At 30.3% G+C, this 27079-nt stretch overlaps 1 protein-coding gene across 1 annotated transcript in view; it reads left to right on the top strand.

Annotated features, from left to right (window-relative positions):
• Window positions 1-1389: 1389 nt before the first annotated feature.
• Window positions 1390-27079, top strand: part of LOC129971819 (glycine receptor subunit alpha-2-like) — a 47239-nt gene continuing 21549 nt past the window's right edge. The window contains exons 1-7 of the mRNA XM_056085795.1: window positions 1390-1437; window positions 4113-4318; window positions 6528-6610; window positions 7839-7967; window positions 9257-9432; window positions 13522-13659; window positions 15883-16148. Coding sequence (XP_055941770.1) covers window positions 1390-1437; window positions 4113-4318; window positions 6528-6610; window positions 7839-7967; window positions 9257-9432; window positions 13522-13659; window positions 15883-16148 — 1046 coding nt within the window. The remainder of the gene's footprint in view (window positions 1438-4112; window positions 4319-6527; window positions 6611-7838; window positions 7968-9256; window positions 9433-13521; window positions 13660-15882; window positions 16149-27079) is intronic.

Here is a 27079-nt window from a genome sequence, read left to right as displayed (position 1 = left end):
ATTTAGTTTATATTAGTTGGAGGGAAGATCCTTGCACTTGTACAATGCAGTTAAGAAAAAGGAATTACATTTCAAGTGGCCTCTTAATTGTGCAATCATAATAGAAAATTTCTAAGTAGCATAGTTTCAAATCAAGACTTTATTGTCTAATCAAGCAAACAAGCAATATTTGTTATACAGAAAAAGCATTACTATTCTTTTTTTAACAGACATATTGGGTAAATTATAATGAAAATTTCGACTTTAAAGCTGCGCATTTAAAATAACTATTCTGAATTAGAAATATATTTGAAGCAGTAAGAATTTTTTTGGGGAAAGAAAAATTACTTCAAAAACTTAAGACTTTTCGCATTTTTTAAAAATCAATGACTTCAAAAAACGTTTGTGTGAGGACATTCTATCAATGATGCCCCCAAGAATGTTTCAATTAGTCAAAAATGTTATAATTTCTTTCAATAGAATTACCGTATTCCTCTAAACAGATTGTTGTTACTCTTTAAGTGATAACATTCCCTCCTATTTTACGATATACATATTTTTTTTCTCATTTTTAAACATACCTCATTTTTTTTATTGTAATTATGGCATACATTTCATTTTTCATCTTGTGATTATGACATACATACTATTCTTATCATTATGGTTGTGACATGCATGTCCTTTTTTTCAACTCATTATGATTGAATAAAATTTGCTTTTATGAATAACATTATTATGCATGATTGATACTTATTGTCTTACAGCATTAGGAAACTCAATGCCTTACAGTATTCTTTTTCCATTTTGCTGCAAGCAATCAGCACTTATTTAAGCATTTATTTAATCTGATTTATTTCATGCTAGCAAAGATGAAAGTTCAAGATCGATTATTTCTCTTCATTCCTGCAATTTTAAACTCATGAAATTTTAGTTTTATATTTTAAGAAGTTTTGTACAATTACCTATTTCGACGATGATAATATTTTCAGTCTAATTATTAATGAATTAATTAATTTTTATAACATTTTTATCTTTTCGAAGAATGCGACCTAAAAATGAATTTAAGAATAAAATGATTAAAACATTCCTTATAATTATAAGAAATTCCAAACAAAGACAGAAAAAATCATTTTTTTTACGCCATTAATAAAAATTATTTTTAGATTACCTTTATAAGATTTTATTCTTCATTTTCTACAAGAGTACGGGCATCTTCCTGTTGTGAAATATTTGTGGAGCTGTGTGGGAAGTGATGAAAAATTCTTCATCTTAGTCATATTTATTTAATTTCTTCACGATTCGAACTATTTTAGATAAAACGGTTATTTGATCGCAATCTTCCATAAAATATCATTCATTAATTTTGAAACACATTCTTTTAACATTTTAGGAGAACCCAAAAAAGTTTGGATGAGCTTTTACATAACGAATTTGGATGATATTGATGAAAGTAACATGGTAAGTTGGTAATTTTTAATTCTTTCAAAGAAAAACTTATTTAAAATTTCCCTTAATTAATCCAATGAATTATTAACTACTTTCATAAATGTACTCATTAACAAAAGAAAAAATTTTAATTTCAAGGATGATTCCAAATTTCCAGTTTAAAGTAACTCAATTATATTTAAAGCGAAATTTTCCTTCACGTCTTTTATTTTGTTTATAGGCGGTGTTTAAATTGACTTAAATCTTAAAATCACTCCTCTTAATCATACTAGATGGCGCTATGAATAAGTGCTTAAAATTCTTCAATTTATTCTCATTCGTTTTCAAAATTCTTCCAAATCATTATATTCAATAGAAACTCGTGTTTTTATGTTAAAAATTGGAAATTTTTTTGAAGAAAAAGCAGCCTTTTTAAGGTATTAGTCTTCAAACTTCATAAACCTATTTAAACTCGCAAAAACCACCGATCCGATTAAAAATATAAGGTTTAAGATGAAGTCTTGGTTCATTATATTTACTGTTCTTTCACCAGATAATAATTCATGATTTCTATCTTGTAGAGAGTATGAAAGACTTGATATATAAGATTTTTTTTTGGTTTGCAAGCAGATTAATAGAAGATTTAACGAATATTATTTTATTTAATGATAAAATTTCAATAATATTTAACTCTAATTTAAAATTCAATTGCACTTGACTTATCTTTTACTACAAGTCATATAAGTAAAGATTGGGATAAGTGTTTGAGATATAAGAATATTTTTTTGACAAATTAAGATTTTATGAAATAATGAAATAGCTTTGATTTATTCATAACAATGAAATTTACTGTTGCATATCATATTTAAAGATATTTTAAAAAAAAATTTAATTAAAAGGAAAGTGGTTGAAATTGATATAATAGAAAACTAGATGGATAAAAATTATTCTTGTGTTACTGTCATTTCTCTAAAGAACTACAGTATTGATTCAAATTTAGAAAAAATTAAGCCATGTTCACAATTTTATAATTTTTTTTATATTAGAAGAAAAAATGTATTCTATTTATATTAGACTTAATTTTTTTTATTTAAAATGAATACAAACCTCAAAATAACGCTCATAACTTCGAGCAATAATGACCAAATTATATATATTCCTACCACGACCCACCCACCCCCTTTTTTTTCTTTTGTTCATGTGAACTTGATATTCTTAAATTGGAAATATTTGTAACTGAAATCGATACCCTATATCAAAACACTGGAAATGTTTTTTTTCCTTAAACTTTACTGACTTCAAAAAAAAAAAAAAAAAAAAAAAGTTCATTTTTTTTTCTAATTATTTGTAAAATAAACTGCAAAGAAGCCGATATCCAACAATATTAATGAATATAAATGCAAAGGCTTATATACTTGTTTACTTTTGTGCCCCGCTGGGTTTACTTGGCGATTCTCAACATCGCCAAAATAATGGTTTCTCTTGGCGATTCTTAATATTATTCCAGAACGTTAAGCTCCATCATACATAAGATGCAAAGATTTCTCAAAAAATTGGTTATATTCTCGGGGTTTTTCGCAATTTTCAGATTACACCAACACTTCTAAGGTCTTTTATGCATAAGGTGCCAAGATTTCGCCAGGATTGGCCACAGTTTGCATTTTATTGGGGTCGATTTATCTTGGGGGGGAACGGGGGGGGGGTCAAAAATAAAATATCGTATAATATTTTAGTTTCATAGTTATCGTGAGAAATTCTGCGACTCCTGAGAACCATGATTTTTATAAATTAGACTACCAGTTCTCAGAGAAATTATTTCGTATAGGGACGTATCGTGTAAAACTTTTGAATTCATTTTTTCCTCCCGTATAACGAATAAATTTTCATTTATGATCCATTAGTTAATTATATAGAGCAAAATTTTTCAAAAATAAATTGGAACAGAATAATTTTCAATAAAGTTGGGATTTTAAAGGATTTTAAATTACGAATACCTTGTCAGATTGGCTTTACATTTGAATAAAATAGTTGCATAATATACTTCTTAATATACTATACTAAGTAATGGGATTTTGTTTGATGAAATAAAAAAAAAATCCAACGGTGGATAGCCTATTCAACATATTCCTGAAAAATTCTTAAGTGTTGAAACCTTTCCATTCGTCATGTTACCAAATATGCTCGCATGTACAAAAAATTATTCATCGATAGATAGCACACTGAACATATTCTTGAGCAATTCTTAAGTATTGAGAACTTTCTGTACGTCATATTACCACGAACGCTCGCATGTACATTTTTTTCCAAGAACAAAACTGTAATTATACGAAAGCACAATAATTTTTTCGCTAATAACATTCCTGCAATTGATTTCATATGAAATATTTGTGAGGCGCTCCCTAAGCTATTTTGTATAATGATCCTTACAGCACCATCTGTAGGTAAATCTTTGAAGAAATGTTTTTCCTTTGCCAAACAAAACTCATCGCTTCATCTGCATTCAGCAGACATTTGAGTTAATTCTGATAGCATTTTCTAAGTTACAGCGTTTAAAATCACAATTTAATTATAATTATAACCCCCACCCCAGTCGAACAACATATGCAACTATAAACTTTTGTACTTTAATATATTCTTAAGAATTACGTTTTAAAAGATTATTTGGGATTTTGTATGTATATCTAAAAATAATTTTCGCCTGCATTTAGGAATTCGGACTTCATGGATACTACACAACTGTGTGGAAGGACAACAGACTAAGAATGAATGGAACCATCGTTAAAAACAGCGACTGCGCCGGATTCATCTGGGTACCTAAAGTCATATTCTCAGCTGCTGAAAGAAAGCAAGATTTCGACGTTCGTGAGAATATTATTCACATTGATGAGCGCAACATGGTTTCATATTCACAAAGGTTTGCATGTTTATCATTTTATGAGATTTAAGAAATATAATAAAGGTTACCAAATTTTTGTTAATTTTTTCTTAAAGTATTGTTTGTTTGCAGTAATTTTATTTAGTTTTTTGATGGGCAGTTTGACCTTCGTAAACATTCTTTAATCAACAAATGTCCTTATAATTCTTCACTGAATTATGATGAACACCCGCTTCAAGTCAAACTGTAGGCTGTTTTGAACATTTGGCGACCCTATTTACGAAGTTTGGTGATAATCTGTCAAAACTGATAGAGAGGACGGACACTACATCAGTATTATAACATTATTATGAATCTAAGTTTTCATAAATATCTCAAACAAGGTTTTCAGTAAAACAAATCACGATCTGTATTCGTTAAAAGCATTCTAAAGAAACTGTTGCTAAATTACCAAGATGCATATTGAAGAACGCAGAGGACCAGTTTTGTGAATTGTGAATAGGTATTTAACAGGACCCGATCTTGCCTTGCAGGGGTTAAAAAGGCTGGAGAATGTATTAATTCACAAATGGTACATAGTTCACGAAAAATCATAGATTTCAAAATATTTTTGAATACAAAAATAGATTATTCCATAAACTTTACTAGTAGTATTTTTGTATTGCAGTACTCATTTTCACTTGTTCTAAACTATTTAAATCATTAAATTATTTTCATGACCATTAAATTATTCAAAATTAATGGTGTTTACAGGAATGACGTTGCTAACCATTGGGATTTCTTTTTTTTTTTTGCATATGTGTAAACGTAAAGCATTTCTAAATACTTCCGAATTATCACACTTGAAAAAACATGTTAGAACAGACACGCACTGCTAAATCTGTGTTCGAACGCTAAGGCAGTGGTTCTTAACCTTTTTAAGCCGCGACCCAAATTTGAGAAATATGTTCATGTCGCGCCCCAAAAAAAAGTCAAAATTTTTTCATTGCTTTATTTTAGATCGTATTTTTAAAAAATCTTCAGTCCTACGATGATGATTTTTTTAACTTACAAATTTTTTATTTATTTTTTTAATAATAAAGATAAACAAAAGTACTTTTCGATCCAAGGAAAATTTAATTAATAATCAAGTGTTTTTAATCATTTTTATTGACCAAATTAAAATATATTTATAACTTTTTGAAAATAATTCGATTGTTGTTCGAATTCGATTGTTGATATTTATTCAAGTCGTCATTTCTAAAATGTCTGAAATTGGGTGTATTACTAACTTTTTTGGTTCGACTCAGCGCGACCCAAGAAATATACTTCGCGACCCAATTTTGGGTCGCGACCCATAGGTTAAGAACCGCTGCGCTAAGGCAATGAAAATTTATAAATTTCCGTTTAAGAGTTTAAAGACGTCTTTTTTATTTAGACGTTTTAAGAGAATTACGCAATAAAAATAAAATATGTTGCCCTGCACTCTTAATTTTTACAATATTTTGATCAATAATATACACCGATGCATTTTTATAACGCACTGATTAAACCATTTGAATTATTCAGAATATTCCAAAAAGTTTGGCATTAACTGCTGAGTTTATTACTTCAGCTGGGAGTATTTCAGATCATGAATTATATTGTCAAGACAATAGTCCAGTGAGCATGAGGTGACAGCAGTGCAACAAGACGGATGGTGAAAAACGGCACTTTATTCCATGAATGTTTCAAGAAGTACAAATTACGGTAACAAAAACGCAGCAAAGATGTGCACAATAACAGCACTTATAGAAACTAGTAAAACAAGAGAACAAAAATCATTAATCAAATAACAGTAACCGCAATAGCAAGAGCGCTCAGAGTCTGGTAGCTCGCACTGCGAACAAAAAACTCCAAAGAGAATAACTCATTTCAGTACCTCAGGTTTTTATAGCTTTCTGGTAGGACGGAATGTCACATAGAATTTATTCTCCAAAAAATCTCCAGATCTCAGTTCCTGATAATGATATGACCATGATTCTTGCATTTCCTAGAGCCTTCATTTTGTCATCAAGAACGGCGATGATTTGTGGCATCCATTAAAAATTTAAACCTCTCTTTCCTACAATGGGACTAATTTGGGAAACGGTATTCTTATTTCTAATATTATTTACCAATTTGGAGTTTTTGTGATAACATATAAACATTTGTTAAATAACAATTTAAATATATATTGGTTAGATACAGTCCTTCTTTGAAAGAAATTATCACACTTTTGTTTTTGCAGGTTCGGTTTTAGAGTCGGATGTAAAATGTTTTTCAAGGATTTTCCATTCGACACGCAGTATTGTGAATTTCCCATGAAACTTTGTAAGTATATATTTAATTTTTGCAATTATTGACTTCCATGTTCGGAAAAAATTATTTACAAAGAACAATAATCTTATTTGTGTTCATAAGCAGAACAATTTGCACATAATTTTCATATGGATAGCAGAGAAATTCGTATGGTAAAAAAATCATTTATCAAAAGCGCGGAATAATTCAAGGTTAGAAATAAACAAGAGATATAACGAGCATATTATTCCGCTTACGGTCGCAAATGAGTTAAATGCTTTGAGATAAATCTAAACATTACAATAAATAAAAATGATTATCAAAAAATAAAATTTGTCATTTAAAATTATTCTTAAATTTTTATCACTCAACTGAAATATTTCATAGTTATTCGATGAACTTTAAAATAGTAGGAAGATTGGAAACACTATCAATAGAAATTTTTTTTAATTTAAAGTTAGTATTAAAGGGGTTTTAAAAAGCAAATAAATATATAATATGTAAATTGCCAGGTCAGAAACAGAGAACAAATTATTTTCAATATAACTATTGAATATATATATATATTTGTATATATTGCGTTAAAATTTTATTCGCAATATTATAAAATAATACATTTCTATTCATAAATTTTTACTTAAACATGGGATTGGTGACAGATTTCTTTATATTTTTCATATAGATATTGTTTAAATATAATAACAATGGAAATTCTTACTTCGACAGTTAAAGCAAATTACAGATGTGAGCTACAATTTCATAAAATAATAATAAATATTAAATATATATATATATAAAATTCTTACCTATTTGCGAGATGATCAATCGATAAAATATTTCCTTCATTTTAACAAAATCTTTAGATTCAAAATTATTGAATAATATAATGCAACTGCCACTTCTCACACTACTAAGAACTAATTTACAAATTTCATATTAGCATAAGATATTTAGATATCTCTATGATTTTATTTGATATTCTGAATGTCAGGCAATATCGCGAAGATACCGAAGCAACGTTATTGGGAATTTTGTGCTAGAAAGGAAGTAATTATTGTTTTGAAAATAGATTATTAGTTGATTATAAAATCTTTTAATAAATTCTAAGTTTCTGGTTGAGTCTGAAGTCAAATATTACGTTCTTTCCAATCACTTTGGAGTTTCAGTTTAAATATCTCGCTTCCAGTTGTTCATATGTAGTTGTTTTTATGCATATCCTTGATGTATTTCTTTTCAAGAAGATGCTTACATGTATTTTCAGTGGATTCTGTCCTGTCGACTGTCAAACTGGAATGGTTAATCGAGAACAGAACGAAATATCTCATTCTTGCCGATGAGTTCAAACCCCTCCAATTTTTTCTCAGGCAGCCCACTGCTTTGGAAGGAAAAGGTAAATTTTTATTATAGTTTTTTGTTGTTGTTTATTTTATTCTTAATGTGAGCGATTGAAAAATGACAGATGCCGCCTAGATCAAATAAAATTATATTTAAGATATAATGAGCTACAGACAAACAATTGAATTCAACACAATCAGCACGTAAAACAATTAAGACAAATCCTCAGCGCTTGCTTTTCGACGGCTAGCGGTTGACTACTTGTTTCTCTCTATTGCCGCTAGAGGGCTATCCTATTTGTTAAATTACTCCTTTTATTTCTTTTGCATATAAAAAAACGAAGCAAATGTGATTTTTTTCTATAACGGAGAATAATCTTCACAAAAGTAAATAAATAAATGCAAAAATTAATTAAAGACATTTAATTAACTGGAATAAATTTCATTTTAAACTGTTGTAAAATGAATGTCGAATGAGCTTTTGGATTATGAATTTAGTTAACAAATTTTGCACACTTGTTTCATAACTTTTAAAATGAAATTATTAAAGACATTTTATAAATTTTGTATTGATGTTTTAAAATGTATAACTAAAAATTAATAAAAACTTGGATCTTAAAAAAAATTCGTGAAAGCACGAAAACCGTTATAAATAATCTAAATAAAATCAGAATTTGAATTCCATTAATTAATTTTTTTAAATACTTAAGCATTTTCTTTGTTTTGATCAGTAAAAAAAACGATGTAATTACCATATCTTATTGTTTTCAGAAACACATTGTTTTGCAATTGCATTGACTCTCTTGTAAAAAAATTATTTTCTACATTTTTCATTTTTAATAAAAAAGTGCCTTTTAAAAATGTTTTCAATTTTTTTCACTTGAATTAAATTTTTCCACTTTTTATTCTTTAATGCGCGTTGTAATTTGTGCCTAATTATTGTGAAATTTTGAAATCAATTTTTTAAAAAAAATCATAATCAGATCTGGCCTTTCATATTTAATTGTGATAAAATAAAAGTAAACAATTAATTGAGAATTTAAATCTAAAAATATTAAAATTTCGCCATATCACCAATAATACATAATTATAAAATTCTTAGAACTCTAATACGTAAGAAAGTAAACAAAAATTTGATTATAAAAATATTTAAAAACTTTCTTTGATTCTTTAACATTGTTGAACTCCAAATACATTTGAGGAAAAAATATTAGTTATGGCTGAGTGAGATTGCAAATGGAGAATCTACAACCGAAGAATGTACCGAAAGTAATATCGCTACTTTTTTCAACATAGTGTTTGAAGTCTTGAGAATATTTATAATAGTATTATTTCTTTTTATTAGATGGCATATCTGTCCGTTTCGTATTTGTGCGCCAACTGATGGGAAGCTTCATCAACATCTTCGTACCTTCCACTCTCATCGTTGCAGTGAGTTGGGTCTCTTTTTGGATCCGAGTGGAAGCTGCGCCTGCGCGAGTGTCCTTGAGTGTGACTTCACTCCTCACACTTTGCACACAAGTGAGAGAAATACTTTATTATCCACAGCAATATTATTTCGTTGACAAAGCCTCAGATTTTCCAAGAGAAAATGTACCGATCTTTCAGAAAGAATCATCCAATTTCAAAATTATATTTTTTAAAATAATAAACGACATAAAATTCATGACAAATTCATGAATTGAACAGTGTTAACTTTTGTCTCATGTCTTTTTAAAAAATATTCGATATGCTCAATTAAAACAAAATGCCCAATAATATCGTTGCGATATCGAAGAAATTGCATGGCATTCAAAATATTGACCAGCATTGTAGAGATGTACAATATTTGATGCTAATAAAGTCTTCCCTTAGCTGTGCATTTAATAACAAGCTGGTGTGAAAATACCTGCTAAATCAAATTTTAATGCAATTTGCAGTGTAAATCGAAAAATCGTCTTGCTAAATTTTGGGATTTCTAGGCCCCAAATTCAAATTTACCGAAATGTAAGTAAAAATTCACTCTTACCTTGTCATTCCGGGATCTTCTAAATGAAATGGAATCGAGGTATTCCAAGGTGAATTAGATCACATGAACTTCGAAATCATTAATCCAAGTATTCTCAATTTTTATCATCACTTTTATTTGCTGGACTAGGACACAGGCACAGATAATTATATACAAATATTTACATATTTCATTTTACGTGCACTAATTCTTTGCAAAACACACAACCATCTTTGGTTCTATCATACACATTTTCCTAACCCAAACTCAAACTTCAACATCCATCTCTTACTCTGTGGGATCATGGGAAATTTTTTCCTGACGTTACCAGCGCGCATGCGCTAAAAGGTTGCATGTAATTAGGGTTACGCCAGGAATCCCAACACTAAGATTTCCACTGATGACTACCTAGAAGCTCAGTAAATGACAATGGGCTGCCCTCAAATGCCTTAGTATAATGTTGTAATAGTTGGCGATAATTGGTAACGAGAAGAGATATTGATTTAGTAAAAAGCTATTAACCAATAAACTGTTTCGACCTCTTGGGAAAATGGGTATCTAAATTGCAGCATATATTTACGCAATTTGTTATGACGAATAAACTCGTCATAACGCAAAATGTTTTATTTTTACCATGAGGAGTATACTCGTCAAAAACAGTTAACTGGTTAAGACCATCACTGAACCACCTCTTTGCCTGAGACCAAAAATATTGAGTTTTCTTTCTTTAATCTTGTTCCAGACTTTCCAAATCATACTTCTAAAATATCACTGATTTCAATGTCGGTCCATATGACATACGATTTCAAACCCACAATATTCTTTGTGACTTATGATTTTGCTTCAGGATTGGTTACTTTCATTTTGCAACGAAAAATGTTTCCCGTTTCCAAAATTCATTCACGAATCGTATATAGTGAGACAGAGCCTCGATAACCTTTAGAATTCACAAACAATCCTTTATTTAGTACTCCGATGAAACCTCTCGGATCTGCGTGATCTGTGTTTTCTTTTATATTTATATCCGCTGGATGAAACTTGATAAATAGATTTCTTTAATCGATTAATAATAACCAAAATTTCCAAAACGAACTGACCTTCAACCATCAAATATTCATAATCTTGCTCTGTTGAATTTCTTACACTCACAAAATTTTGATAACGAAGTGCAAAACTTAAACATTCGAAGTCTAATGTCATCTCATTTGAATCTGCCTGTACTAGCAAAAATTCTCAAACTCGTAATCGCGTTTCACCTTTTCAAAAGAGCAAATTTCTGTTCTTAACCTAAAAATTAATACTATACAAAATAAAATAATTGCGTTTTGATAGAGGCATTTTAAGAGTTTTTGGATATATTTATAAAACTTTTTAAATTTTATTATTACAATTCTAAGTTTAATGCCGGATGACAACAATGTCTAAATCGTTATGCCGTATTATATGTGCAACTAAATGCAGTTTTATCGACTATTTGAGGAAAGACATGGGCACTTTCTCTTCACATTCCTGCATTGTCAGATAAAGATTTTTTTTTTACCCTACAGTGTGTACATTATTAGCTATCTCTTATAATAACTAGTTTTGGTTTCACATTTAAGCATATTTTTAATTTAATAATCATGCTATTAGATGATTTTAGATTCGTTATTTTGTATAATATATATAAGTTGGTAAATGATATATCTTAATTTAATTTAAATCTTAATTAATATCCTAATTTTCAACTTGTATTAGTAAATGCCCATGCTAACTTTATTCTAAAATATCTTATTTCCTGATCCAATTCCTACCTTTTTGTTTAATTATTTCTAGCACCCGCTTAACAAAAATTGCTGACCCTGTGGTTCCCACGCCGGAAACAAAGGGATAAAAATCCTTAACACCTGCGAATTTCTTTACAAAATATTTAAGATTCCTTTGCCTGGGTCGACGCATAACAAAGAAATCCCTATTAGAATCTCGTAGAAAATCACTGAAGGGACACATTTCTCTGTCTTGTGCCCTCTTATGACGATGTAGACTGACGCCACTCTTATCGCTTCTCTCCTGTGCATAAAATGCCTTCCATATAAAATAAATTGGAGTAATTCTAAAGGATTCTTCTTTTCGGTCACGCATTTACAAAATTAAATTTACATACATATGCTACATTTCTCAAAATATGTAGGCTATGTTGTTGTTTCTTCTGGCACTTGCAACGGACAAGCCCTCTGTTCGAAGACAGCCGATTTAAGCCTGAGGGAGAGCGCCTCTTGTTTTTATCGTAGAGTCAACTAGGGCTAAGAGTACATCTTGAATACACACACGTCACATCCTTTTTACAGGGTGGACTTCATTCACTCATCCACAGATCGTAATTTAGACCTGAATCAGAGAACGATCACCCCTGATCTAGTACCTCCAGTGGTATTAACTCTCAACATGGAGGACTTTGTGACCACGACAGATTTATACGCGCATCAGCCACTAAGAACGCGGGGAATCTTCGGGCGGCGGGGTTCGAATTCGCAACCTAAGGGACGTGAATCCAACGCTCTACCAACCCAACCAGGCTATCCCGGCCTATGTATGCTATAAAAAGATTAAAATAATGAAACTTTAATTATTAGTTTTTTATTTTATTTTTTTCTTATTGGCAATAAAATCATCAATGATAATGCAATGTAGATCCCAGATTATTAGCTCCAAACAATACAACATTTTTTTTTTTTTTGTAAAACCTGCTAAATATAAAATAACACAACCAAATTCGTATATTGTATATATATAATTATATATTATATTATTATATGTATATTAACATCCTAATAATAATATATATTATTAGATAATTAACATTCTAATATCAAATTGATGGTTAATTATGCCTTCCTTTATATAAAAATGATTTTAATAGTTTAAAGTGAGACAAATTGCAATACAAATACCTTGTAGTTTATATAATTTATTTTCAACATTTTTTTTAATTTGACAATTAGGCTAATGACATTTATATATCGACCTTCCTGCACCCTCCCCGTCTCAGCCCTGTGCCCTCGGCATCTGCCTAGTCTAACCTGATGAAAATATGCCTCTACATTTTGCATCGCTTACCATCGTGTCGTATATTTTTTCAAATTTAAAATTTTGATGGATGATTCATTCGGAATTCTTATATAAAAAATCTAAGAAATATAAAACCATCAAATTTAAATTAAATTCAATAATAATTCTCCACATGACTGAAATGAAAAAAAATTGAATCTAATAAAAAAATAGCGAAACATCTATATGCAGGTTCGTGGCTACAATAATATCTGATAAATAGATTTCAAGTATTTTTTTTTATAAATTTGAAGCATGCAAATTGTATTTGCGGATAAGATTTGGGAAAAGTATCGTTCGTTTGTGTAATACTTTTACTATAATCGAATACTAATTAACACTGCTGCAATTAGCAGTATTCAGGAATACTAATTTTTACTTTATTGTACTGATTATTAGCATTCATTTGAACTAATATGAATTATAAACATTTTTTATTTCTATATTATTAGAACAAATTCAATACTCTGATGCAACAAAAGATAATCGTATTATAATTATTTGCATAAATCATTTAAATTTTCCCTTCAATACAGGTTCAGAGTCATAGATCGCAGCTTCCAAAACTAAATTACATCATTGCATTGGATATATGGCTGTTTGTTTGCATATTCATGGTATTTGCTAACTTGGTGGAATTCGCCATTTCATATAACAGTTTTGTAATAAAGCGAGTAAGTTTTATGTTTTCAGATTATATCATATAACTTAAATGTTGGCCATACAGCTGCTTATTTTCTAAAAAAAACTAATGGGTATAAGATGGTTTACTTTCTATAATTTGCGAAGTAACGATTGAATCAATTAAAAAAATTATCCTATTTTAAGTAACTTTTCAGAATTAAATTAGGACAGGGCACTCATTTGGACACCAAAATGCACAGTACATTCGAAACAACTAAAAAGCCATTATTAAATCAAAATTATGATGCTGGAAATTACATTAATTTATTCAATCTATCACAGTTAGATTAATAGATATTCAAATAATCTGTTTAACGTTGTACCTATATGCCGAGTCGTTCCAATTTATTAATCCTCAGACTACTAACAGAATACACAAGTCTCATGGTTAGTCCATGAGACTAACAGGACAGACACAATCCTGTTAGTCTCATGGACAAACAGGATTTTGCTCATTCTATAATCATTGAATCTATCTCGCTGATTCAGAGCTCAATAGAAAGTAGGGGGAAAAAAAGATTCAAAACTATATATACTACGTGTCAAATATTTTGCAAATCATGTTTTGCACTTTACTCTCGTGATATTAATTTATAAGCACTCTGTAAACAATCCTAAAGAAAAAAAAAAATATTTTCTCGATATTTGTTATTGCTTTTTCTCTAATCTAGAATTCCAGTGGGACTAGCCATCTCAACTGGAACTACCAATGGAACAAATATGTTCCACCCTTTTAAGTTCCCTCACTTAATCTAAAATAACTCATTTCAGCAGTGCCTATATAACATATTTTATTGAAAAAATAATATTTCAGAAAAAGCTTCTAAAATAAATAAAAAATAATAGTCTTATGAGTTACGATCTTTAATATTTTCTATTATCAAAATCGCACACTAAATTAGACATTTATCATAATGAGTTTCCACACTCAAGTTTAGCTCATATTACAAAACACATATCAAAATGAACAAAATAGGAACAGATTTGATGTTGACTATAACTCACAGTTGAGCGCCTTTAATATTTCCTAAAATAAAACATATCCTTTTTCAAAATCTATAAGAGAAAGTGCATTGATTCAAACCTTCATGATTCCAGCTTTACGATGATACTGGCATTTTTAAATTTAAAACTTCATGTCAAAGTTTCTAAAACAATTTTATTTTTTTTAACCTTCGGTTGGAATTGTTAGTTCAATTAAACGCATTTTACTTATTTCTGATTCATTTAAAGCACAGATAGGTGTGAAACGCTTATATTTTTTTCTATGCAAAACTCAAAAATGTTTTTGAAGAATCGGAAACAAGAAAAGTTGCGAAGCTACCAAAATATATACATAAATAATGACTTGGCACAATGCCAGTGAGTGCATCTATCGAGTAACGTCAATGAAATTCTGTATATAAAAACTAAATGCCATCAAAAACATAACTTGTTAAAAAAAAAAACCAAGTCTCGCAACTCAGTTCTTCTATGGTAAAAATTGAATTATTTCAAATTATATATTGTTACAAACCTGTAATTTTGCTTCCCAGCGCGAATAGTGTCATCATAAGAAAGACCGTTTTACAGTAATCTGTATTGAATGCTGTCGGATGCTGAGCCAGTGGTCCCAGAGCTTGGTGGCAAACTTGGCAACTATTTGGCGACTTAGCAACGAATTCGCCGACAAAATGGATAATGCTCGAAACTTTGAGAAATTTATAGATCCGTCCATTATTACACGCATATTTTAGTTTTCCCTTGATTTATACACTAAACACTAATTGTATTCTAAATTTGAAGCTTCTGTGTCCGCTAGAAGTGTCTTAGAGTTTTGATAATCGGTCAGTCAGTGACAAAATTCACAAACTTTGACTAGTTATAATTCTTAAACTACTGGTTCAAATTTAATTGAATTTGAAATATACCGTATTTATATAATGCCTGCTTGGTTACTGAAAATTCCGGCTTCTAGTTTTATCGACAACGAAGTTATAGGGGGTCGAAAATGGCCTGAACTGCTTCGAGAAAAGGATGGTACGCCCGTGCCGCTTGTTTTTGCTCGACTTGGTTTTATAGTGCAGTTGCTCGATTGTTATATAATGCAGTTACTACTTTCAATGCTAAGAACGCTGATAACAGCATATGATGTATTTATTTTTATTTTCACAATGAAATAACGAATAATTGCTGAATATATATTAATAGAAAGTCTTTTTTTTTACTAATAGGTGGATTCATCTCGATGTCGAAGAGAAATCACCTCTGTTCAAGATAAAGAAAATAATGCTTGGACTGCAGACCCAGATGAAGATGATACTTATTCCCAAGAAAATTCAAGAAGATTTAAATTTCAGAAATATCGACGATGGCTTTGTAGCCCAGCCAGCAGGAATGTGACAAAAATAGACCGCGTTTGTCGAATACTTTTCCCATTAACATTCACAGGATTTGCTTTTGCCTACTGGGTGCATTATCTGACCATTTACAGAAAAGAGTGATAAGATTTCATCACAGTTATGGTGCATTTTTTTATATACAATTCATGACTTCGGGCAGAGTTTGCCTACAGAAATTAGTCATGTGAAATAAAATGAAGTGAATTTGTAAATTACTCAAAAGAAGATTGAGAAAATGTGTTAAATATGCTATAAAGTTTTAATCATATTTTTTATATAATGTTTCCCATCGCTGGAAAATTTCAATATTTGCGACAGTGGCAATTAAAATGTATCTTTCTTCTGGAATATATATTTTAATAATTCCATAATACACAATTTTCTGAAATTCGGAAAGTTAATAACTAGACCAAAACATTAATGTCAGTTCGTATTTTCCCCATCTTGGCACTGGTTCACTATAAACCCTCAAAATTACGCTGTTGCTTTCACTAATCAAAAACTACTTTTAAACACAGTAGCAAGGCCAAAAATGACAACCATCTTATAAATATGATCACTTTAAGTGTATTTAATCTTTATTTATGCAAAGGATATTCTATATATTCAAATTTGCACTAGTTCTATTTTTCAAAAGAAATATATATATTCAAATATAAATTGAAATTTCTAAACATCTAGATCAAATCACATAAAATGTTGTAATACTGAGGAAATCGAAGATTTCTAAGAAATTGACATTTGATCTAAGAATTGACATATCTAAGGCTTAACTACTGTTTTCTTTTTCATCATATATATTCAGAAATAATTGTTGCTTTATTGTTATATTATAAAGAATCGATTGCTGCTATACATTGAAAAAAATTAATCTAATCAAATTTATGGATTTTTTCTTTAATTTAAAAGTTATATTTCGTAATATTTATTAATTAATTTATATTGTAAAATTATTAAATAAAAATACAGAGAAACGTTGACACCAATCAATACAAAACAAACCGCCTGTGAAGAAGATTCAAATAATTCTTTTCAATAACTTTGGAGCTTGAAAAGCAAGTAAAAAGAGGAGAAAGCACGTTTTTGTCTCGGGCGTTATTTGTGACAGAAAAGAAAAGCAAAATTAAAATAAACACACACATCAAAAATCGAAATTCGAGAAAGAAGAAATTATGGAGAAAATAGCATTGAATGTTGTTTGTTCGGGGGGGGGGGAGTATAACAATGATATTGAAAAACAATTTTTTTTGTTTGTTCGTAATTCTCAACGCAACGTAAATGAAGACTAAAAGCACAAAAATATAAAGACAGAGCATTCTAGTTAAAAACAAGAAGACATCTATACAGAAATGTATGCAAAAATGCAAACATTTATGTACGTCTTTAAGTGACAGAAAAGAAATGGCAACTATTTACCAGTTATACAAAGATAAAGTCGTGCAATTGTTGAAAATTTTGTCCTAATGATTTGGATGTACCTCCAGGTTTTAAAACACGCAGAGTTCAAACGAATGCATTTTTAGAACAGAATGACGACTTTGTTCAGGTACAATATATTTCAAAATAGCCACAACTTAGGTAAACAAAATATATCAAATGCAGTATATAATCTTTGTCAGATTCTTAGATTATACAAAATAAAATCTGCACAAAATGTTCAATCAATCGCGTTTACGTGTCAATCAGTTTGTGTTTTCGATTTATAGTAAAAACAAAAAAGATAATTGAAATACGTTTTTATCGCTAGAAGAGTAATTTAAGTTTGGTCTATATTGCATGTGTAGTTCCTTCTACATGTATCAGAAAGAAACATTCTACATGTATCAGAAAGAAACATTCTACATGTATCAGAAAGAAACATTCTACATGTATCAGAAAGAAACATTCTACATGTATGAAATTTGTTCATACCTAGGACGGATTTACAAACATTTGGTAAATTGATGAAATTATATGGTTTTGTGATCAAAATTAATGTTAATTTTTTGATTTAGTAATCAAAGTGAAGTAGTAAAAAGTGCGCCCTTAATTTTCTTCATTACGCTAAATGAAGAAAAATATAATGTCATATACATAAAATGGGCTTTATCTTAGAAATGTAAAAAAAGTCGAGGGACAAATCAATTTATATGGATGAAATTAGAATATTGTTTATCATTTAGTTATTAATGGCAAACTGTATCAATGATACTTATATTAAAATTTCTATAACTGTTAAAATAGAATATATTAGCATGAAAGCAGGAATACATTTCAGAAATTCCTTAGTAGGAATACAATTCAGAAATTCAACATTTAATTTTAATGGCCCTTTTTTAAAAATTTGATTTAATGATATACAAAATACACAAAAACAACTTTTTATCCATTATCCACAAATCTTTTTCATTTGTATTAATCTACGAAAAAACACATGGCTTTAGTAGGAAATGAGAACTATTTTTTTAAAGAAAATTTCGATAAAAGTTCTGATGCATTTTTGAGATTATGAATTGAAATGAAATCTATGAAATTTGCAATAAAGAGGCTTATAGATAAGAAAATAACTACGAAGATCGAAGAGATATTTGCAACTTTTCAAAAATAAAGAATTCATGGTTATTGCCGTTTTCTAAATATTTTGAAGTATATGTTTAGCTTAGAACCTCGAGTTTTATTTAAAAGCTCTAAAATAGTTCTAATATCTAATCATTTGTTATAGCTCTTTAAATCAATTTAAGATTATCAAATTGCTTACACCATACACAAAAACTTAAGGATTCATTCAAAATTTATTTAGTATGAATATTTTTGTATTTTAAGTGTTTCTAAATTTTATTTAATTCAAGAAAAAAAAATAAGTTTAACAAATAGAAGATGGCAGCATGTTGCTTCAAACAACTTTCCTGGTAAAAGCTAATAAATCATGAAAACTAATATCAATCTTTTGTCATCAATACGAAAAAAATTAATTGTATTTATTTTAATAACAGTAATAAAGAAAGTCGAGAATTGGTAGCTTATATGTACTTCAAAAAGTAAGCAACATCTTTAAATCCTAAAACTGTCTTCCTTTTATTATCCTATATAAATAATTACTTGAAAAATATTGTTAATTTTTAATTATTTTTTCACTTAGATTTCATTTACGAAACAAATTTTAGCAGAATAAGGAATTAGCATTGCGTACAATAGATTCGAATATACAACTCACAATTGAATATACTATATTAAAAAAGTTTCGTTAATATTGCAATATTTCAGAAAATGCATGAAAACGAAAAGTATGAATAACTCACCTCTTTCCGTATTCAATATTTGTTTATGACTTGGCTAATAGTGAATTCGATTTATATGTGAATATGAAACAAATGAAAAGATTACAGAGTTAACTCCTCTTTACAAGAGCAAACAGAAATGACTTCAGCACATAGTCCCAATAACACACATAATATAGAATTCTAATCCATGTTGCCATAATCAAAATATCATAGTTACAAAAGAGAATTAAAAAAAGGGAATTTGAACCAAGTTCTTTCATATGCCATCTATTGGCATTAAATAAATATCTGAAATCATATTTAAAGAAATCAATTTAAATTAGACAGCTAATATTTTTTTTTCTAATTAATTTTAAAATATGCAATTCTCATTTTAATAGAAACTTATATATTTTTTTAAGTTATTTTCTAAAGAAATTCAAAGACACTGGGGAAAATAAATAATTTCTTTTTATTAATTTAAGTAAACAATAGCAATTTCCGAATAATAAATGATAAGTCTAATATTTGCCATTAAATTTACTTTCATTCGTGGATCTAAAGATACAAATATATTTGTCTTTTTTGAAATTTAGCTAGAAAAATCATTATCTTATTTTATCTAAACAATCCCTTATCTTTTTAAAGCGGTTCCTAATCTGTACTTATGCATCGAATTATGACATCTTTAAGATGATTAAATAAAATCAGGTCATTCATTGATATTATAATTCTATGCAAAAACGACAACTAATTCAATAAGTGTAATCCAAACAAAGCAGGTGTTTAACCACCTTCAATGCACAAAATTTTGATTGTATTGCAACACACATTCCAGAATATACGACTTTAATTTCTGTAAAAAAAAAAAAAAAAAAAAAAAGCTGATAGGGAAACAGTATTTTCATGTTCTTTACTTTTAAAAACGAATCAGAAACAACTTTCCTGTCATGAAAAAAAGAAAACTTGTTAACTGTATGTGTATCTTATATTTTCTTTTCGTATTTCATCAGGTTTGAAGCCCTGTACATGTTCATTTCCGTTCATTAACATGCATCTTGAACGCTTGTTATTATTTGTTTAACAGCTGCACTAACATGTTTCTGTATTTCATTTGATTGTGACCGCCCTTCCCATGCTTCCTTCGACAGAAAACAATGTACTTGTCAAAATACCTTGACAGCAATAGAAGACTTATTATTTCTGTGACAAAAGAGTTTGATGAGAAATCTCTGATCCTTAAAATTAATGTCGGGCTCACTAAAACTGTAATTAAATGAAAAATAGTAAAGGTAGAGGAATTTCAATGTTGTTCAAGTTACTGGAATTACAGATCCCTTTTATCTGAATCGGTGAAATGAAGCTCCTTTAAAATCGGAATTGTACATGCAGAAGAGTTTGTGTCCCAAATTTTGATTCATTCAATCTGTAGTTTGCACAGTAGACGCATACATATTTCCTGTTTAATGGCCTCTTAATTAAAACAATACAACACATTTTCAAAAAAGTTGTCGTCTTCTTAAGTAGAAAAGAAACTATACTATTGTGGAAATAATACACGAATACCCTAAATGCTACCAAGAAACTAGTTGCATTACTTAGCTTCCAATGGGCATTAGCATATAATTATGCATGATTTGGAAATTGAAGGCAGCGTATCAGACACATTGTTCTTGACTCATATAAGTATAAACAATCAGAGGAAGTGGTCTTCCCAAAACTCGCATACTTTTATGGTGAATAGCATATAAGCCAGTTAACAACTACGCTTCATGAGTATATGCTTTTGTATCCTGGTCATGTTACTGGACTGCGAACCACAAGATCCCAGGTTCTATCCTTGCTGATACCCATTCGCCAAATTGGTGACCTCGGACGATGAAAATTCAACCTTCATGCAGCTGTTGTGGCGCCATTTACCCGCAACTAAATCGTCAGACTCACTTGTCGCAGCAACCACTCACCAACACACGATCGCCATAACGCTTGGCGCTACTCAACTAGGTACAGGCCCTTAGACAACAGCTAAAATACATCACCACTCAACAGCCATATCGTTCGACTCACTGGAGGGAGAGTCTGTGGTGAATAGCATATAAGCCAGTTAACAACTACGCTACACGAGCATGTGCTTTTGTATCCTGGTCATGTTACTGGACTGCGAACCACAAGGTCCCAGGTTCTATCCTCGCGCATCTCAGTCACCTAAACTTTCTAATAAACTTGTCGTGCCAGAGAACTCCTTCCATGGCATTAACGTATAATAGTTACGAAATATCAACTTTTGGCTTAAATTTAGTATTTTCATTGAATCTGTCATGTCATCCTTGTCGAATTTTTCGGCGATTGATCCCTGGTGTACGGTTAATAATACTCGAAAAACCGAATTTCTGTTTTAGATGCACTTTTATCAACCGAATAAAGTCAAAATTTGACACAAAAATACACTTGCAGTCACAAGATCTCATATCGAATTTGATATATTTAAGTTATTGCGTTTTTCAATTATCGCGTTTATATGTTTCTGAAACTACAGACCGATAGGCAGAGCGTTATTGATTTAATAAAATAAGAACTTTATACGCATTAATATCAAGAAGAGAAAACTTAAAATGTGTATTTGTTTATTCGCCTTTTTTGAAACTATGACATCACAAAATAAAATGTTATTTTTCCGGCAAAAAAAAAAAAAAATACCCAATACATTTTTTAAATTTAGAAATGACGCAAACAACATTTTTAAAATTAATATTGTAGAACTTTCAACATTAAAAATAAAAGTATCTTTAAGGTGGTGATTTTTTTTGTCGTTTTTACACTATAGGGCGTTAAGAATTTCAGAAATCTCGAGCAAATAAATTTGGACTTCGAGCGTTTTGTTCATAACAATGATGCGTATAAAATCTTCTTTATACTACACTCATGTCCAAAATTAAGGTCACAAACATAAAATCTGAGAAAAATGAAAAACTATTCAATGTGTTGCCACGAAATTTGGCACAGAGGTACACTACAATGGAAGAAAGAACATAGACACATAACAACAAGGAAAATATCTTAATTGGGAATTAAGAAACAGGTTATGTCAAAAAGTGTTACATTATGAATCCGAGAAAAGTATTTATCTCGGGGAAAGCCTGTCTAATATGGAGTATGACCACCGTGCACTGCTATACAGGCTTCACAACGAGCTTTCATGCTGTTTATGAGGGTGTCAATAAATGCTTGGGGCAACAAAGCCCATTCTTCCAAAAGCGCGGCTTTTTACTCTTGGAGGGTATTAGGAGGGGGGTTACGCTGTACAATGGCTCTTCCGAGACCATCCCAAACATGTTCAATAGGATTGGAATCCGGAGGCCTCGATTGCCAGTCCATACGTCGAATATCCTCTTCCGCAAGAAAATCATCAACGATCTGGGCTCTGTGTGGACGCGCGTTATCGTCCATAAACATGAAGTCTGGGTCAAACGCACCCAGGAACAACCTCACATAGGCTTCAAGGATCTCATCCCTATAGCGATGTGCATTGACAGTACCCGCATCGAAGACGTGCGTGGTGTACGACTGCCCAACATTATGCCACCCGAGATAAAGATTACTCTGTCACCAAATCTGTCGATTTCTTTTACGTAGGAGGGATGATAAAAAGCTCCTCGCTCTCTCCAGATGAAGATTCAACGAGTTTCGCTCTTTGTGGTAAATCTCGATTCATCACTGAAAAGAACACGCCCCCATTCTTGCTGTGCCCAAGACTGATATGTTAGGCACCACAACAGCCGGGCTTTCCTGTTGGATGCAGTCAAAGGGACGCACTCAACTGGTCGCCGGGCATAAAGAGCCCTCTCTGCTAGACGTCTGTATACTTTTTGTCTGGAAATTCTTATTCCAGACGCAGCAGAAAGGTCACGAGCAAGTTAAGGAGCCGTTGTCAGCCTATACCGTCGTGCGCTTAATGCCAAATAGCTATCCTGTGTAGACGTCGTTGCTCTGTACAGCCTTGGCCGGCTGTCCTGGTTACAGTACTTGTTTGGAATTGATTCCACAACCTGAATACCACTTTCGGTACCACTTGTAGCCATCAAGTCACCTCCGCCTGAGAGTGCCCTGCTTCAAGCCTGCCAACGGCATTCCATCTCAAGGAATCGTCTAAATGATTATGAGATCTCATTCTGACTGGAAACAGGTTAAATTTTTTGTTTTAATGCAATATTCACAAAATTGCAGGCAAAACTCCCAGATGCCTAAACGGTGTAATTTTAGTAGTTCCTCAAAAACTAATGCTAAAGAACATTTTTTTCCCACAACAAAGGTTAATATCGTGTTACCGGTCCTTCATAATATGCAAAATATAATTTGTTTAAATTTTACTGGTAGCTATTTTGAATTACTTTGAAAAACATTTTTGTAACTTTAATTTTGGTCATGAGTGTATATCGATGCTATTTCAAAATTTTGCAACTGACATTTTCCCTTTATCTCGGACCGTTTTCGAAGTAAGAATGTTACCTCCGGTATTCGCTGCTAGGTGGCACTGTAAGTGATCGCTTACTACAACTAGATACCACTTTCATGAATGAAACTGCTGTCGTACTAAAGCTTGGTGTGGAGGTTGGGAATGTAAAGGATTTAAGTGGGCATCCTGTATAACCATATACAGAAAATGCATGGTTGTTATGAAGCGCGCATCACGTTGTCCAATGTGAAATGGATTGTCGCAAGAATGTTGTCTGTGTGACCAAGAGAAGTTACATTTGGCAATTACTTTCGCAAACAAAGTTTTCAGTTTACTTTTATATTGTATTAAGATTTCTTCTTCTTACCATTGTTAACATGAAAATTATTGCTATTTTTTATTGATTTGTTTAGAAAAGTATAATTATTGCGTTCAAAATGGATTCAAATTACATGTACTCAGAGAGTTATCGCCTTCAAAAGTTTTAATATTTGCTTCACTAATGATTGTGGGGGGGAGGAAATTGTATATTCTGGTATATGACACGAGAATTATATTTATTCATCTTTTTTTTTTTTTTTTTTTCAATTTTCTCTGCATTAGCCAAATTTAAGAGAAAAACAGTATAGTCTCGTAAATGTGAAGAAAAAATTGTGACTACTGTTTTTTGGAAAAGCAAGCCTACGACTTTTAGATTATTATTTAACTGCGAAAAGTAAAATGAGAGCATTTCCGAATTTGTTCGTTAGTTCGTCCTATTACATACGTTTTACTTTTTAAGTTTATTATTTTGAATCATTTTTTTCAAAATTTGTGTATTTATTGTCCATATGACAAATCAATTTTGTGGATTATCCGTGGTTGCTTCGCCTCCTAATTCTCCTAATAATTTAGGTTTAATATAGTTCTAAATAGAATGTAAACGTTTAAATCTTTCATCTCAGACTTGTTTGGTAAAATGAGCGTTATTTGGTGCATGCGTAAAAGTTTCTTTATCTGAGAATAGATAATAGTCCTTTACAGCATGATAAACAGTCTCTATTAAGCTAAAATAAATTAAACATTTTCCTAGTTTTCGGTATTTTGCTTAGGAAAACTAATACATATAAATTAACTTGTTGTTTGCATATTATTATTATATAGCTTATTGCATTTACAATATGTTACAGTTTAGAAACTTGGTTAAATTTATACAATAATGCAAGTCCTGAGTAATGTTATATACTATAGTTCAAAATGTATCATGCGCTTTATAAGCGCCCAATATATTTCCAAAAAACAATAATTAATAGTGTTTTTTCTACAAAATGCACGGGCAGAAAACTGGCGATTTATCGCTTTTGAGGCATCAATTTTTCGCTTTCAGGGTTATTAGAAAATGATAAAGAAGGTTGTCACATTAGACGTCATATCGCCAATAAAAAGTTACGATTCGTGAATGTCCGCCATATATCCGATTCTCCTGTCTGGCCAATACAGGGCAGGGTTATAAGAAGTCATCTCCAGAAGAAGCACAGAGAAGAAAATGGGAAGCGAAACAGCGAGGGGAAGTATCGGAAGTTACATAATTTTTTTTTAAATTGTTAATTTCTCTAGGATCTAAAAATTTCGCTAATTTCTGACAAAAAAAAAAATATTGGACCTTGAAAGATTTTGAAATGGAAAAAAAACCATCGTTTTCTAAACATCGAAGTCTATGCTTAGTCTGATAGTCACGCAATAATTTAAAACTGGTTTTTCACGAAAAACATTCTGGCCTCGTGAGAAAAAAAATGATTTTCAGATGATCAAAAACCATCATTTTCTAAGTGTCGGTGATTGCGAAATATGAGTTATATAAGAACGTGATGTTTTTTTGCCGGATTGATATAAGTGACTTAAAAAATGATATGATAAAATATGATAACTTGAAGTTTGCGATAGAAAAGTTCAATTTTTTTAAAAGCTATAGTCAGCACATTTGTTTTCAGTAAATTAATGAATTACAGCCGAAAGCTTGAGTCTTGCACACGTTTTCATGATTTTTTCCATTATTATCGCAAACAAAGCTCTTTTATTAATTTTGAATCATTCAACATGTTTCCATGTTTTTTCCATATTTATTGCACGCAAATTACCTATCCACTCAAAAAAAATGAAAATAATCGCCACTATCAACCAAAATAAGGCAATCCATATCTCATCAACTACGAATAGTTGCAATTACAAGTGATCTAATCCTAACTTTCTTCTCGAAAAATCAATGAATAAATGACTCAAAAAATTACCCATGTGAGTATTATCTTACCCTGAGAAATTGACACAGCTCAACAATGGGATCCACAGAGCAGTCGATATTTGTAAACAACTTGCATTTCATCAATGTATCTGCACTTCAAATTTGCGTGCAATGCATCGTCAATACAACGATGAGAACAATAAAAGACGTTTCAACTTTTTTCACTTAGTTTACCAAGCAGTTTCAGGGAATGGTTCTGGATTAACTCTAAGCTTGTTTCCTACGCTTTTAAGGTAGATTCAGGAAATAAGTTTTAGGAGATTCAAATTGGAATGAATGATTTGGTAACGGTTATTCCTGGAAACGCTTTACTTACAATGTAAACGAATGTTTGCGAATTGGCGTGTTTTTTTGGAAAAGAGGGACATTGGGTATTTTTCAGGAAGACTGTTTATATAAATATCAAATGTTGCTTGTCAGTAAAGTTTTTCAATTCCCATATTTATTATTTATGTTATTATTTGGATTAACAGCTCAATCCACGTGTCGGTAAGAATACATTGTGTTATTTTGATTCCTTATATATATTACAAAATTAGCATTGAATTATTTTATATTACTTAAAAGTTTCTATATAACTCGTAAAGATGGAATTTTTCATTCATGTCTTAAGTTCTAGATTTTTAGAATAAATTTTATATGTATGTGTGTCTCTCTGAGGAAAAAAATGTTTCTATAATTTCCATAACTTTATTATCAGTGATAGGTTAATACCATTCGAGTGATACAATAAAATGTAGAATTTTAGGAAAGTTTATTTTAAGATTATATAATATTTATTAATCAATTATGAAATGTAGAATATTAAGAAACAAAAAATTTTGGATTACACGCTTTTGTCAATGAGTAAAAGATAGAAGATAATTTGTTCTCGTAAATCTAGAAATCAAAATAACATCATAAAAGAGATAACATACAATAATATAAAAAAATATTGAATAATAATATTTTCATATTTTCAGACGTTAATTAGCAATGAATCGATTGATTTTAGTTCAATTTTGGTTCTATATTAGAGGCGCCATCTAGTGCTAAATTTAAGGAAAAAAGTATTCGGAA

Source organism: Argiope bruennichi, chromosome 6, assembly GCF_947563725.1.
Source record: "Argiope bruennichi chromosome 6, qqArgBrue1.1, whole genome shotgun sequence".
In the NCBI taxonomy this organism is placed as follows: Eukaryota; Metazoa; Arthropoda; class Arachnida; order Araneae; family Araneidae; genus Argiope; species Argiope bruennichi.
This window is presented reverse-complemented; position numbering and strand designations above follow the sequence as displayed.